Genomic DNA, 15687 nt, shown 5'->3' on the forward strand with positions numbered 1-15687 from the left:
TGTGGATAGTTTAATCTATAAAATGCATGCATGTGTTTATACATTAATTGCCCCAAAATAGGAATGCATAGCGCCTGTACAAGGATGCTACAGCAGCTTGCATGTTAGCCCTTGTCATGTCAACGGAGATTACGGTTTTCAGGTTGGACATGAAGAAGTGAGCGGCGAAAGGTGAGTTTTGACACCAAAATGACTAGTGAAGTTTAGGAAAAACTCCTCCCAAGGAACGTACATTTCCTGGGTGAAAGTCTTTTGAAACTCTTAACGCCCACCCTTCCTCCCCGACTACCTCCCTACGAGGCAGCCGCGTTCTTGTACAGCTGCCGTCAATGTGGTGTACACAGCATGTAAATCATGCAAACTGCAGGGCTTAACTTTTTGTAACTTTTCCAACAGCTGGTTCATGAGAACAGGCTGATATCAATCACTGACAGGATTTCAAGCAATTCTAATACAAAGGTCTGAAGGTCTCTCACCTATGCCAAAGAGGCTGAACACCTCGACCTGGCCAGGCTTCGAAGGTCTCGATAGTTAAGTCAATGAGCTTCACCCTGAATGGCCTTTTCTGGTGATTCACCAGCATGATGTTGTCTGGTTTCAAATCCGTATGGATCAGTCCAACACCCTTCATTGCATTTAATGCTGTGGCCACCTGCAAGTGAAGTCAGATTGTGGATGTGCCAGAGTGGAAAACTGATGGGAGCTTCAAACTCTACGTTCTGTCTGGTATCCTTACATCTTTGATGAGGGTTCTCATGCCATTTAAAGGCAAAGGGGACTGTTTTTTTCTGGTACATGTGTTCATGGAGGCTCATATCCATGAAGGTGTGGTCGGTCCTGTGGAACCATTCGTGGCATCTGACGATGTTGGACTTATCAGGGTCCAAACATCTGAGTTTATCCAGCATGGACACCTGGGGATAAAGGGAAGTTTGAAACACTCATTGTTTTAAACGTTTTTTGTGACATCAGCACATTTTATATTGACTCGAGCAATGTCCAAGGATTGATCCTTGGCTTGTGATCATCCAAATGTAGCTCACCTCCCTTTTGTCTTTGTACAGTGAATACCTTTGTTTTAAGACCTTCACAGCCACAGTCTCTTTAGTGTCCCGCTTAAAACATTTGACGACCTGTCCATAGCAACCCTGTCCCAGAACTTTCAGTATCTCATAGTTTCCGGAGATTGTGTTTATCTGGGGTTGATTTGACAATTCTCCAAAGAAAACTGAAAGCAAAGTATGAATATTTTATTTCCAGTTGCCATAATGTAATGTTTTCCTGCCTGATTTAGTTTTTTTTTAAATTGTATTTAAATCCCCCACCTTAAACATTTTAATCAGATTACCCAGTGTTTATACATACAAAACATTTCCAGCTTGTTTGGATTTGGCCCTGCTGCTGGAGAACATTTTGACTTCAGAGGAACCATTTCATAAGTACACTGTACCTAAATTATAGAGGAAATCCACAAGTAGACACTTGCTGTTCCTTCCCCTTTGACTTTTTGTTGATTAAAATTACTACAATTAGTATTAATGAATACTTAGACACTAATGTTGTATAATTCACTCATCTTTCCAATGTGATTGTGGGAACATGGAGGGAAAACCATGACTACCTGTATCAGCTACAGAATGTCTGAACGGCCATTTGTCATATTGTTTGGATTTGAATGGATTAGTTTGGTTCAGAAGTTGTTTCTTCTTTCCAGTTGTTGTCCACGAGTAGAATGACACATTACCACACTCCAATTATGTAGAATATACTTTAGAATATCTCTGATGCCATAATGAGCTGTGCTGGAACCGTTTCAGTTGTTCCTTTAGAACTACACATAACATAATAAAAGATGCAATCACCAAAAATGTATTATACAAATAGGATTTTACAGTCAGATGTGCTTCAAACTCATGACATTATGTTGTAGTCTATTGTCACATGATACTACAACATGTATAAAATCAAAGACTGCAAACAATAGACTAGCCTAAATCAACATGTATAAATGGGGAAAACGTTAGTGTCACATACAACATAACATTTGATCACATCATTTAGAATAAGAGAACATAATGCCTCTCATAGAACATCATTGCTTTTCCAGCAGGCTTGTGCACTACCAGTTTGTTGCCACTAGATGTCACTAAATACTTGAGGTAAGAAGGGGTGCATTGTTGAGGGAATAATTTTTAATTTCTAACTTATTTATATTAGTGTGCTATAATTTAAACTGATATGTCAGCTTAAGTTAATCAGTAGTTTTATGTATATGAAGTAAGTGTGTGTGTGTGTGTGTGTGTGTGTGTGTGTGTGTGCGTGTGCGTGTGCGTGTGTGTGCGTGCGTAAATGTATATGTATGTCTGTATCTATGTACTACTTTCTCAGAATGTGTTAGTTTTTCTAAGAGAATTTGATTGGCACAGAAAAATATCTCTATATAATTGCTTCAATGAAGGTTAAATTTCCCTCAGCAGTATACAGTTTAACCATAGCAGAGAGAAGGAGGCATTATATTGTTTTATCAAAGCAGAAAGGACAATTTTATATTGACTTTTAGTTTTCACTTCTGGGGGAGGTATTAGTATTTTAATACAGATTTGAATTAAATCGTTTGCACGTGATTGTTAAATATTTTGTGTAGGTTTGGGGTTAGTGTTATTAATGCAGTGGAGACAGTCCATGAGTGTTTCTACATCTATACATACCAAACGAAAGAGAGCATCCACGTTTGCATCAAAGCATTTATGCACAGCTCTGATAATGAACAGTTGTGAGGTATTGTGTGACTGGAAGGATAAAATACACAGTCTGTATCATCAATAATCATATCATCAGCATAAAGTTATTGCTCCTAAGAGTCAGACCAAAGCCAACATTCAACTCATCTGCTTTAAGGCATTTGCCCCTCCTGCAACCTCATCTCCACAAAGCAAACACCTCTCTGCACCCTGTCTGTGTCCGTCGTTTAGTGGCTTTGGCACGGCGCTTTGTTCCATTGAGAGTTAAAAGGAACATTGTTGTGGAAAAAAAAAAAAAGAACATAATTTCCCCTGATTGAACAGAGATGTTAGCTTAAGTGTTTTAATTTCAATTTGTTGAGAAGGAAACTAGATAATTGGCACATTGCTATGCTCTGTTGGATTACAGGCAGATGGAATTTAAAAAGGGTTATTATTGCACCAATTGATAAAGAGTGAAGGCAGGTAATGGTCTGTCCATTAATACCGAGAGCAATTAAAAGGAAAGGGTAGAATGGAAAAAAGCCTGCACTGTGGGAATCTAATGGTTATGTATGTGCTTAAAACCACATGCATGTTTATTTCTTTATAGCAATCAGGAGTCAGATATATGATAAAGAGGAATAAATATGTATGATTAAGTTAATCTTCAAAATGGGATTTATTTGATTGAAAGAGTGTGGTGATGATGTGGACGATAAGACATAGGATTAAAAAGCTTCACAAATACATAAAACATTGTTATTTTGATTTTGTGATTTAAGTGAAGTTCCCACATTGATAAACCAAGCTAACACCATTTGATCATGCATTTTACAAAGCTAACCGACAGCAAATCTGACCCTGGGTCTTCTAAACATGCATCAGCCATCCAAACAGTGACAAAACACAAGATTTCTCAATATTTTCGTGCTACACTCATCTTTGACCTTACCACGTTTCCTAAAACGTGTCCATTGATGTCTTTTTGATGCTCACCTATGGGTTGCTTAATCACTAATCTGTTTACAATGGTTTTGTTTGTGGCCCCTCTGAGTACATGCGGCACCGTCATCATATGTTGTCATTAATTAAAAGAACAATTTGGTACAAATGTAACAATTGTGCACAGCTTTATGAACCAGCAGGTGAACAGAAACCCATGTACTAGATTCAGTAGCTGAAGGACAAAAACACCATCTCCCTCCCCTGCAGTGTAGTGCAATGTGGGCGTGATTGACAAGCAAAGAGATGACGCCTCCTCTTAGATCCGCTCCCCTTATTGGTTGAAAAGTGGAAGTCACATTTGGGGCTCTCCCCATTGCTGAAACTGCCCTAATATTTTAAAAGTTGCTCAAAACTATAATAATAATAAAAAAATGTTTTCCAGGATTAAATACGATCCACATCAAACTGCAATGCTCATGAAACCTTTGTAAAACGCGTGTCGCCCTTCCCCCACACCCCACCCACCCTTGCAGATGATCATACATCTGTCAAAGCTCCCTTAAGCTCATGTGGCAATACCGGGAGGGGGATTTGAAGTCCGGTTCCCAAGTTGCATTGGCTCACTCGTTTCCCTGTAGCTTATTTGTGTCGTCCATTGAAAGGAAATCGCTGGGCCATCCCCCCCGACGCGCGCCTGTGCCGTGGAGCTCCCCCTTGCTGCGTGCATCGTGATCTAGTGGATGCAGAGTCTTGCAGAGAGATCGCAGGGTCACCTTCTGTCACTGCAAGGGGAAATACTGAATAAATTGCAGCATAGGCTGTTTGGTAGTGGTGCACCTCAGCAGCATCAGCAGCATCTCTGGTAAGTCAGTGTCCGTGTTGATGCCACACTGCTGCACTGCATGGGAAGAGAAGCGGAGCATCCTTTTGGCAAAGGGCGACGCAGGGAGAAAGGAATCTCGCATTATTTCCTCTCGTTTGGATAATGTTAGATCCTAATCCCCTCTCCACTGCGATACCGACCAAGTAGCCTACTACAGAATTATTTGCAATACTGTAGCTATAGCAATTTTGAGTCATGCATGGTCCTTTCTAAAGGGTGTACCGTTGTTTGGATACGCCAAGGGGGCAGAGGACCGTTGCATCATCTTGGTTTACTACTGCATGCTTTCTCGCCAGCGAAACTATATCCTTAAGTCGTTGAGTTTGTTTTTGCACAGTCCAGCTGATGGTCCCACTTGCTTGGGCATTACAGGCTGGTGCAGGGTGTTGTTGTCACTATGCAGCTGTTTCCCTTGCCCTTCGAATTGACAGGATGAGCTCATTTTGACCTCAGTGTCCAACGTGTATTTAGGTTTTATCTGCTTAAATATTCAACCACTGATATTGATATCAACCACTGATGCCATGTCAAGTTCACTATAGTAGACGGTGGCCGATGCAGGGAAAGGATTGCCATTTTATGTATGCTCCTTTCCATGCGTCAAATGGGTAAACAAGACCTGGAGCGTTCGTTACGTCAATCAAAGATGTCGTAACCCTCACTACTTTATGAATAATGGTGGGTTTTATCTGCTGAAATGCACCGGAAAGCAGTGAAGAATCGCCCTGTTACTACACTGGAGGATTTCTCGGTGAAATGGACGCGAATGTTAATGAGAGCACTCCGCTCTAACGTTATGTAATTGGGTTTTACGGCCCGGAGAGGAGCCATCTCTGGCGGCATTGTTTTTGGCCCTTCTCTCTGACAAACTAGCAGCCCCACAGAGGTGGAGCACCCTGTTTTCTACATGGGATTAGGTGGTCTTTTAATCATTTCCTCAAATCTGCCCCTGAGCTGAAATGCATCCAGGCTTAACAGCTGACTAAATGTGTCTCATAGCCACAGTTGTACGCGTTTAGCAGCAGAGATGTTATCGTGGCGCTGGTGCTGCTGGGTAACGGGAGCTGGGGCGTCACGTATCTCTTCTACCAAAACATCTAGCCGTCCCTGAGAATATACAGCTTCTACCCATAGAGAATGCATGGCTCATTAAAGGTTTGGTGTGTGTGTGTGTGTGTTCTTTTTGTTTTTTTTGTATGTGTGCCTTCTCTTGGTGACGTAGCAGATGACAGATAGCTCGCTCGTGCCCGCCTCAGCTTGTTTAGGAGCTGTCCGCGGTGCTGAGTTCACTGGGCGCTGGAGTGCGTGTCTGTCAGCAGCCAAGGTGCCCCCGACAGAGCCTGACATGAGGCTGCAGAGAGGAGATGATGATGCTGCTGCTGTTAGGGGGGTAATCCAATTGTGGTGCGGAAAGGGGAGCACACTGCTATTTATTAGCAGAGTCCTCACTCTTCATGGTGGAGGCAAGTTAAAAGTGCATCACCGGGAGCTTTGATATCTAGCTTTGTGTCTCGGCAGATGTCTGCAGCTGTGGCTCTCAACCTTTTATTGCTTGTGACCCTTTCAAATGAAGCAATATGGGGTTGTCAACACAAAAAAAGGCCTTTTTAAGTGTTTAATTTAAAGGGGTTTACCGCCTGAAGTGACACATTTTTACACATGGGGAATAAAAGCAAAAAAATGAAGGAATGCCATAAAATATAAACATTTTGTGTGACATTAATCATTGTGTGGCCCTTCAGATTTAGCCACAGGTTGGGAGCCACTGATCTCTAGTGGCCTGTTAAGGCCTAAATTTGGGCCTTGTAAGGAAAGCCAAGTGTCCTCAATAACTATGTGGGACAGACCTAAATGGGTCTGCAGCACCAAATATCCAAATCTGGTAATTACTAAAAGATGGAATTAAAAGTTAAGGCAGATTTATGACCTTCTTTCCTTATTTTTCCTTATTATTCTTTGATCATATATTCTAATCTATCTAGGTACATTTTGGTAAAAAATAGAAAAATGTCTCCAGCTCTCAAAATAGAGATTGAAAAAGCTAAATGAATGCTGTAACTCAGGTATTCTATTGGCACTGGTATAGCAACATTGAAATACATCCAGCCCTACTGGTAAGCCCCACAGGGCCTGTCACAATGTTACTTCTTTATTTATGTGCATTATTTTGTTTTTGAGTCTGCGTGTATGTGCTTGTCTTTGTCCCTGAGTGACACCAAGCTTTTAATTAAGTCCCAAACTATCCTTCCTCTCACTTTAAAGCTGTTTTATTTTCTAAAGCCACAAGGATGTCCTCTTTAACGTTCTGTGGTCCTGACAGTGTGGCTGCAACACCATTCCTTTTGTGTTTCCACGCATTACTTGTTTTGTTGTTGATTGTGGCGAGGCCGCAGCTTCCTGCTCAGGAGGCTCATTGTCAGAATTTAATTATGATTTGCACTCACGCAACCGCTGTCTTGATCTGTGGTTAGCTTTAACCTTTAATAGAAAACATAGTTGTGACATTGATATTATCCACCACAAGGAACATAGTGATATTGTGTAACAAGCTTAACCCAGGAAGTGCAAATGTAATAGTTTTGGGTAGTTCTGCTAAATGGTTTTAGGTAGTTTTTAATCCTCTTGAATTTGGGTTCTTTTTGGCCATGTCCATAATAACTGACAAAAGGATTAACAGAAGCGTGGGATTTATGGGAAGCACTGCAGATCAAGATATTGTCAATTGGTTGGTTGTTTTTCTATTTATTAGTGAGATGGCTAAAATGGGTGCACTTCTTCTGACAAGTGAGGGTCGCTTTGTTCGTATCCCACTACATGCCAGTTAAAACTCTAATTGATTTTATTAAACGCATAACACTTATTTATTTTTAGCTAAGGTTTCCATTCTCTTGGTCTGTTGGGTTTAACTACCAGGCATGAAGACAATGTGAGGCCTTACAGAGAAACCGGTGCAGATACTGATATGTGCAAATCCCTTTTTCTCAGTCAGATTTCAGACCTGCATCCAAGTAGTAAGTCATTTGGTTAGATTCTTCTTGTGTCTTACACTGAAGAATGAGTGTTTCCCCATGTCAATGGCATTTGTGTTACTGTGTTACATTTGGTGTTTGTGGATGGTCCGGAGACACTTACAGTTGTGACAGGGAGAGGACAATGTGTGAAATAGTGGGGTTTTTGTTACTTCCTTCTCTTTAATGTGTTTGTTGACGAAAGGGTTAAAGGCTGCTGTTCCTCCAATAAACAGAAGAGACAGTGGTGTCGGACAAGGTGTAAGAACAGAGAGTCTGAAGGGCCACTCAACTACCTCATTTTTCCGAGTGCAGAGAAGAACACACACACACACGCAAGTCAAGGATCTATGCTTGGTGGAAGATTTATGACAAAGGAGATAATTAAAAACATCCACGGCGCCTTTCACACCACAAAAAAAATCTCATTTTGTTTTTTCATCGATGAATCTGTTTCTATGTGTTTTACGCTAAACGCTACAGGGACAAACAGAAGTAAGATCCTTTTAACGTAGTGATTTTATAAAATACTATCATCAACCGTTTGGGATGCTCATTCTAACATTTAATAAGGAAAGTCATACGTTTATTTATAGTAGGTGAATTTCACTAGATACTGAAGTTTCTTCAGTTCTCTACTCAAACAAGTGTGTTTTCATTTAGTTTCCGCGTTTTACCTTCTCTGAACCACCATCATCATCTTGTGCCCGAACCTGAGGCAGAGCAATTAGTCAATGTGTGTCATGATCTTTTTTGGGCGATTTAAAATGGAGTCCCAGTGTGAGTCATGTGCTAGAGTTACTGGGGTGAATGGTCAAACATCAGCGTCACTGGGGGGGCGGGGGGTTGTTTATGCATTGTGCATTGTTTGGGGATAATAGAATGTACCTGTGAATGAAGCTGTTTTAGGTCATGGCTTTGAACACTAGAGGGGGTGTTCCTCATGGACATTCAGACAGATGCTATGATGTTGCCTTCTGGACTGGATAGGGAAGCAGGTCATCAGGCTATTTGCATGTGTTTTACTACTACTGAAATTCTTGATTAGAAACTAGCTGCAGCTAATTTAACCGCTTAATCGTTATAAAGAATGAAATATGTTATTGTGTCTGAACAACAGTCTAAAAACCAAAGATATTTAGTTTGTCATTATACAGTACATGCTAGAAAAACTAGCAAATATTCACATTTAATAAAGTAGAACCAGATCATTTGTGATATTTTTGATAAAAGAAAGGATCAATTAATAATAGATAAATTAATACAATTTAATTTTTGTATGGATGGTCTAATTGAGCAATCGTTTCACCTCTTATCAGAATCTGCAGCCAGCTGTAGAATGATTGACAATCTCGGTATCTTTCAGACTGAACAGTTAGATGAAAAACATCAGTGGCAGTAAGATAACATGACTCAGCATTTTGATATTTCTTTTGTGCCAGAATCTGTTGGACGTGGTCATTGTCAGGCATGCCATGGTGACCACATCTCAGGTTGCTTGATCCGATGGGTGGGCTGCTTCTTCACAGGGTTTTTGCCTGAAATGCAGTGCATCCGTCTGTTCTCTTAACTGCTCAACCTGTTCAGAAGGTGCAGCAGGCGGGAGCATATCCCAGCACACACACTGGGAGAGACAGGGACAAAGATTCAGTCACACTACATACATGACCACAAAACACAGACGGATTCAAATACAAATAACTCATGTCACTCACATTTTCAAAGACAGATTAAGCTGAATTGAAGTCCTCATTGACCTAATCAACCTTCTTCACCGAACGTCTAGGTATTACAATATTACAATTTCATCTGAGGTTTTCCCATTTAAATGTTCTATATATTTTACACAATGATAGGTTTGTGAGTTATTTGGATGAAGTGTATGATGTTAGAAAACATTGCAAAGCTTGAAAAATCGGCATGCGAGTTTTTAACTGCTGATTAGGCTACAGAAAGACTGACATACCGCAACAATTATTTGATGGATTGCTATCTAAATTAGTTCAGACATTCATCTCCCCCTCCGGATGAATTGCAATAACTTTAGTGGCCCCGACTTTTCCTCTAGCATAATTTTCAGGTCCAAATCTCAATTTGTCCAATACTTAAGATTAGGACCAAATGCCTGCAATCACAATCCCATCAGCCTCAGCCTCACTGTGTGTTTAGTGCTCATATGCAAATTTTAGCAAAATAACACAATAGATCAACTAAAATGGTGACCATTTTAAACAAGGCATGGCAGTTTTATTTGTACAGCACATTTCAGCAACAAGGAAATTCAATGTGCTTTACATAAAACATTAGAAAGCAGTTAGAAACGATTAAGAAATTAAACATTAAAGAGCAGTAAAAAACAGCTAAAAATATAAAAGCATATAAGATTGTCATACAATTTTAAAAATGCAACTTCAGTATAGAAAATCAACAACTATTTAAAGAAAGGCAACATCAAAAAGAAAGGTCTTCAGCCTTAATTTGAAAGAACAAAGAGTAGCATTGGACCTGTCCATTTCCCTGTACTCTGACTTTAAGCACATTGAGGGAGCAAGAGGGAAGACTGATGATTTCAACAAGCTTTTCATTTATTTGACAAAAAAAAGAGAATGTGTATTACCATCTACAGGAACTTATGTGCCTTTTTAGCACACAAAAATTGAAATATTACAGAATATCAATAGAAGTCACGTTCATTTATCAAACTTCCAACTTCAGTGTAGCTCTCATAAAAATGTTATCCTTTTAAAAGAAAATGAGAGGAACTCTTAAAGCTCAGTCTTTTGAATAAGTCAGAATATATAAAAATGCCAATTTTTATGTTTTTTTTTTTTAATCTAGTTCTTTAAAAATAAAAAGGAAACTTATTTTGGGGATAATAAAACTACTCTAGGCTGAGTTTTCCTAGGTACCTTACCAAAAAGGCTCATGATAATGCAAATGTTGGTATAATATGATAATGGCTGGTGGATTTGAGATAAAAATTAAGAATTTATTGAATAAATCATATTTGAACATGTCCGTCAGTGGCTTGTTGATCTTTGTATTGTGTACTATTATGTACTTTTTTATTGTTAGTTAATTTCCTATACTGCGCTGGGCCACATATTCACACGTTTGATAAAGAACTTATTGGACTTTAACTTATCATTGCACTCAAAATAACGAGCGTAGTTGTCCCCAGTTTAGGTCATTGTGTACGTCTCATCTCCGTTTTGTGTGTGTGTGTGTGTGTGTGTGTGTGTGTGTGTGTGTGTGTGTGTGTGTGCGTGCGTCAGTTGCGGGGGGAACTGAGCAGCCCCACCTGCTGTAGAGAGCCAACAGGATTGAAACAGCAGCACATTTCAGTGACTTAGAGTGAAAACACGTTACAGCGTAGGGTACATTGATGTTAAAATGTGTACAGGTTGGCAGTATGGTCTGAAATGTTTTGCACGGTCTTTTGCTGTACGTTTTGGTGGGGAAACACACTTTACGGGCTCAAGGCTAAATTGCACATGCATCGAACCGTGCAGCACACACATGCTCCGAACCGAGACAAGCGAACCGAACAGTTTGGTTATTTTTTCATGAACCATACCAAAGCCATGACCACATGGCCGTATACTGGTACAAGCATGATGTTGAAACTGAAGCCGCAGCTAGCGATTTGTTTTCATTACTGATTAATTTGTCGACTGTTCACTGGCCAAGCAAGTCATCAACAAGTCAGCGTAGCATAAATGTTATTTTGAAGCTGTTATTTTTAAAGGTGCTCTGCCACATGTATTTCATTACTTTGTGGGAAAAACGCCTTGGTTACCTTGTTTCAAGCCCTTCTAGCGTTGTATAGAAAACCTGCAAGAAGACCCAATTTATCTCCGTTTATCTTCTGTCAGTCGATTCATTGATTGTTTTTGCAGTAATGAAGTCTCAAAGAGAATCAAAGCACGTATTCTTTTTTTTTTACAGAGTCTAGGTTTGTTTTATGTAACATTTCAAACCAGCACCAACATTGTAATAATTAATATAGAAAAAAAGGCCACTACATTATTATCCACTGGGGGACCAGCATGTAAACATGTCATTTAACAATCATAGTAGGCTAGCTTAAGTTCTATGACATAGCAGCTTAAAGGTAGCCTGGATGCCAGCCGATCTTAGCCCCGCCCACATCATTCAAGGTCGGGAAGTTCGGTCTGGACTTAATCCGTGCTGGAGAATTCATTCTAAGGATCCATTGCCATCGCGTCTGTTATAGAAGATATCAACAGAGCATTCATTTTAAAATCCTCAACCGGCCCATCTCAGCTCAACATAAGCCAGCTGTTGGTGTCACCTCGACTCAGCTGTTCAAATGGTTTCAGAACGTAAGAGACGTCGTCTGTTTCAACAGAGAAGTCAGCTGGTAAAGTCAGCTCCAAACTATAGAAATAAAATGTTCATTAATCCATTTTATTTTTATGTTACAAACAGCTGTACAAAATGGCAGAGTTAGATTGAGCCTCAACGACCGCCTGAAAGCTCGGTAACGTTATATGGTGGAGAGAGACTGAAGCGAGGGAGGGCCAATTCATCACTAGCACTGATTCATCACTAGATGAATGTACCTGTAGCAAGCATTTAACTATCACTTACATTATCTACATTCATATTTACACGAAACAAACGATATTTCCAGCTACAAACAAGTCTAAAAGTTGGAAGTTAGGCCCAAAGTGGTTGCTATGGAGACGATGTTCATTGGTGTTAAGTTTTGTTGACAGTTGACTTGAGTTCCGTTGCTCTGATTGGTTGTAGGTCTATCCAATGAGTGCAAAGGAATTTTCTTTCCTTCGGTTGGAACCAGAACGGTCTATGGTTGGAACACGCCCCATAATCACTGCCCAATGGAGCAGTATCAGACTAGCTTAAAGGTGCCCTGCCACACAAAACCTTTTTTTTTTTTTTCATATGTTAGCTTCATATGTATTTGTGTTATGTCATGAATGTGAAAATGAACTGCTACCTCATCTGCCAGCTCTAGCCACTGGGAAAAAAAAGCAGAGAAATCGGGCAAATTACAAAGCTGGTCAGTCTGACGTCCTGTTGCCTGAGCTCATTACTATTCATGAGCTCGCCCAGTTGCGCTGGGTAAAGGATGCTGCTAGCCAGGCTCTCATTGGCTAGATGTTAATCAATCAGAGTCAAGCAGCTCAGCTCATTGAATATCAATGAAAACTGGCATAAATCGAGTCTTCCTGCAGACTTTCTATACCACACTAGAATGGCTTGAAACAAGGTAACCAAGGTGTTTTTTTCACAAAAATGTTACGGTAGTCCACGGTAGAACTTCAGACATTACCACAAAGAAATGAAATACTGTAGGTGTGGCCAGGCACCTGTCAGTAGAGGCAGTAAATCCAAGTAAAATATTAGCTCTAGCTAAAAAGAAAGTATGTAATGTTAAGAAATAGTTATGAAGTAAATCAATTATAATACAACCAAATACAGCAGTTGTGCCATAATCAGGGTACAATCTTTTTCTAAAGTTCATTATCTAATTTACTATCTAATATACATCTAACAATATCTATATTGCTGTGTAAAGTTTGGAAATGTGTTGGTGAGCAGTAAGTGTTGAATTCTGGGCTCTGTGTGGGCTGCATACTGTTAAAATGTGTTATGTCTAAGTGACCGTAGAAAGGTTACACTTTTTAAAATGAATGTGAATACATCATACATTCCACTATTTGCTCATCTTGTATCCGTGAAATATATTGCCTGCTGACGTACACTGTTCACAAACCATTGCAGAATTAACACTAACCAATTAACTAACATTCAACGAATTCAACCACCTTTGTTAATATAATTGGTGTTTTGACAAGTGTTGTCCATTCATATTTCTGTTAAGAGTAATTTAGCAGCACCTAAAGTTGCCGTCACTTGATGCTTTAAAGACTCACCCCAACATCTCATATTTTATTTCCACAGGTAATCTCCTGCAGGGGACCAACAGCTCTCTCTCAGGTTTATGGAAACCTGACCTCCCATTGGTGGAGAAGGTGAGTTGTACTGTACCTGTTTGTGCGTTCTGTTCTCCAAAATCTTCCTTTTTGCCCGATCCTCATTTAGTCTCACGTGTTCTCCAGAAGTGCCTTCAAGTGCTTTTTAAGGACCTTTTGTATAATGTATAATGCTAAACACACCACTTGAGGTAATTAATAGCTGTTTGTCAACGGTGTTAATATTTCATGAGGGTGTTCCAGTCTGTCAGGGAGTACACTGGAGGTCATTTTTGTTTCTCATTTGAGACTCTTTTATTGAATTGTGGTTTACGCTGTGCATCAGCGCGTGCTGCATGATTAACATTACATATAGGATTACAACGCTACTGTAGGATGGAAATAAAGTCGATCGTATCCACTGATCTGTAGTCTCTTTGCGTCGCAATACCATTGAGACTCTCTTAATAATTGGGTTTGTGATTAGAGGGGGTTATCTCAGAAATTACCTTTTTTATTGCCTAACTAAGAGCAGATCTCACTGGAGAGAATAAGGACTCAGAAGGGGTGATTATTGATTTCTTCGTTTGATATCTTTGTTTTGTGTGCATTATTGTGGCAGAACCTTACTGCAGCAGAGAGGTTAAGCAGATGTTTGAATGTGTAAGAAGGCTCATCAGAACACGATGGCCCAGTTCATTAAGGATTTTCCAGAGATCCTGTGCAGTCTGGACTGGGAGAGAAAGCTGGGTCAGAAGAATAAAGCCTGAATAAAGTGTTTTACACTGTAGGTAAGCAAAGTATGTCGAAACTTAAAATATCCTCATTAGCGGCAATATTACACCTGCTAGTTTTGTCCAGACATTATTTTGTGCTCTAATCACATTAGGTCCACAAATAAACTGTTGAAATCATGTTGCCATTTGCATTTGCAAAAATGTTTTGGTTCTTTAGGGTTCTTTTTTTTTTTAGATAACCACAATATCTCTCATCAGATCGGGAATTTTTAGTTTTTAATTAGTTTTTGTTTTGTTTTTTTTAAATTAAGGACAATATCTACCAATTAGATTCTGTATTTTCATAATATCAACATGCCATTATTTAAGAATCACAAAATATATGAACTAGTTTAGTAAAGTCTCTATCCAGTCATGTATTGAGAAGCAAGTCTTTGAGGTGATAATACAATACATCTGTAATAAACAGCTATATCCAAAATAACAGCTCTTTTAAGGAAAAAGAAGTAGAATTTCAGTTTCAATCATGAGCTGTGGTTGCAGCACAGCCAGTAATGATGCTTAAAGAGAAAGCAATCAAGTAAAACCAACCGACCATTTTGTTTGATTGATTTGTTATCTGTCAGCCACACTGGGCAGCATGGCCTGTAAAAAATGTAGAAAGTAGGATGATGATATTCTAACTTCTTAAAGTCAGATTTAGAGTCGATCACTGCTTCTTTCTAATGCTAGCGGGGGAGGTTGCCCAGGCTTTGCTTAAGTATGCCTTCAGGGTGGTTAGCCAACTCCTACATGGAAACATTTACACCAGACTTATTTATTTTTCTTCTTTATTTGACAACCAGCAGCACTAGTTTGGCTCCCGATTAGACATATCAATCTATCACTCTCCAAGATAAGTTGGCAATATCTGTTGTCAAGACTGCTTCAAATAAATATGACTGGTATGTCATGGTAAGTGTGATATAGTCTGGAGTTTTTTTTGCTGTTAAGTGTTGAGCTAGGACTTCAAGCAGTCAGATTTCTTATTTTCTTTGAGTTGACTCTCACCGTAAACAAGTGCTTGTCCAGTTGCGAGTGTAGTCTTGATTTTTGCAACTCAGATCTGATTTGAGGTTTTCAGTCTCTGGGCACATAGTGTTACTCCACCTAAATGGCCTCTAGATATTATAGGTGGGTATAAATAGGGATGTAAGGTGATTTTAGTCATTCAGTTTGCCATTCAGTGTATATATCTCTTGGCAAACTGGTGTTGTTGTTTTTATGATCCTGTCGGTTTCCTGTTATCATGATCATATTTAACTGTATATAGAAGGTCTTCATTGCATTGACACAGTGACACACAATTTTACTTTGTTTATGTATTGGCTTGTAGCGGCACTTTGAAGGAGTTGTACAGTAGCTTGAGAAAGTTTACACACCCTAAAT

General features: G+C 39.5%; 2 protein-coding genes across 2 annotated transcripts in view; one reads left to right on the forward strand and one right to left on the reverse strand.

Moving 5' to 3' along the window:
* Window positions 1-536: 536 nt before the first annotated feature.
* LOC116692872 (homeodomain-interacting protein kinase 1) lies at window positions 537-3014 on the reverse strand. The gene is made up of 3 exons (XM_032521447.1): window positions 2951-3014; window positions 1044-1216; window positions 537-914 (listed from the first exon to the last, which is right to left on the reverse strand). Exons 1-3 carry the CDS (start codon window positions 2997-2999, stop codon window positions 537-539), a joined length of 600 nt encoding a protein of 199 aa, XP_032377338.1. The 5' UTR covers window positions 3000-3014.
* A 1255-nt stretch (window positions 3015-4269) lies between these two features.
* pacsin1a (protein kinase C and casein kinase substrate in neurons 1a) overlaps window positions 4270-15687 on the forward strand; it is a 35665-nt gene continuing 24247 nt past the window's right edge. Inside the window, exons 1-2 of the mRNA XM_032520429.1 lie at window positions 4270-4530; window positions 13512-13582. The gene's annotated coding sequence lies outside the window, so the exon portion shown is untranslated. The remainder of the gene's footprint in view (window positions 4531-13511; window positions 13583-15687) is intronic.

Source organism: Etheostoma spectabile, chromosome 7, assembly GCF_008692095.1.
Source record: "Etheostoma spectabile isolate EspeVRDwgs_2016 chromosome 7, UIUC_Espe_1.0, whole genome shotgun sequence".
Lineage (NCBI taxonomy): Eukaryota > Metazoa > Chordata > Actinopteri > Perciformes > Percidae > Etheostoma > Etheostoma spectabile.

Coding starts and splice junctions, on each gene's coding strand:
- LOC116692872 (XM_032521447.1), bottom strand. CDS start 2,999: ATGGAACAAAGCGCCGTGCCAAAGCCACTAAACGACGGACACAGACAG. Junction 1,217..2,950: donor AAACGACGGACACAGACAGG/GTGCAGAGAGGT, acceptor TTTTCTTTGGAG/AATTGTCAAATCAACCCCAG. Junction 915..1,043: donor TGTACAAAGACAAAAGGGAG/GTGAGCTACATT, acceptor CTTTATCCCCAG/GTGTCCATGCTGGATAAACT.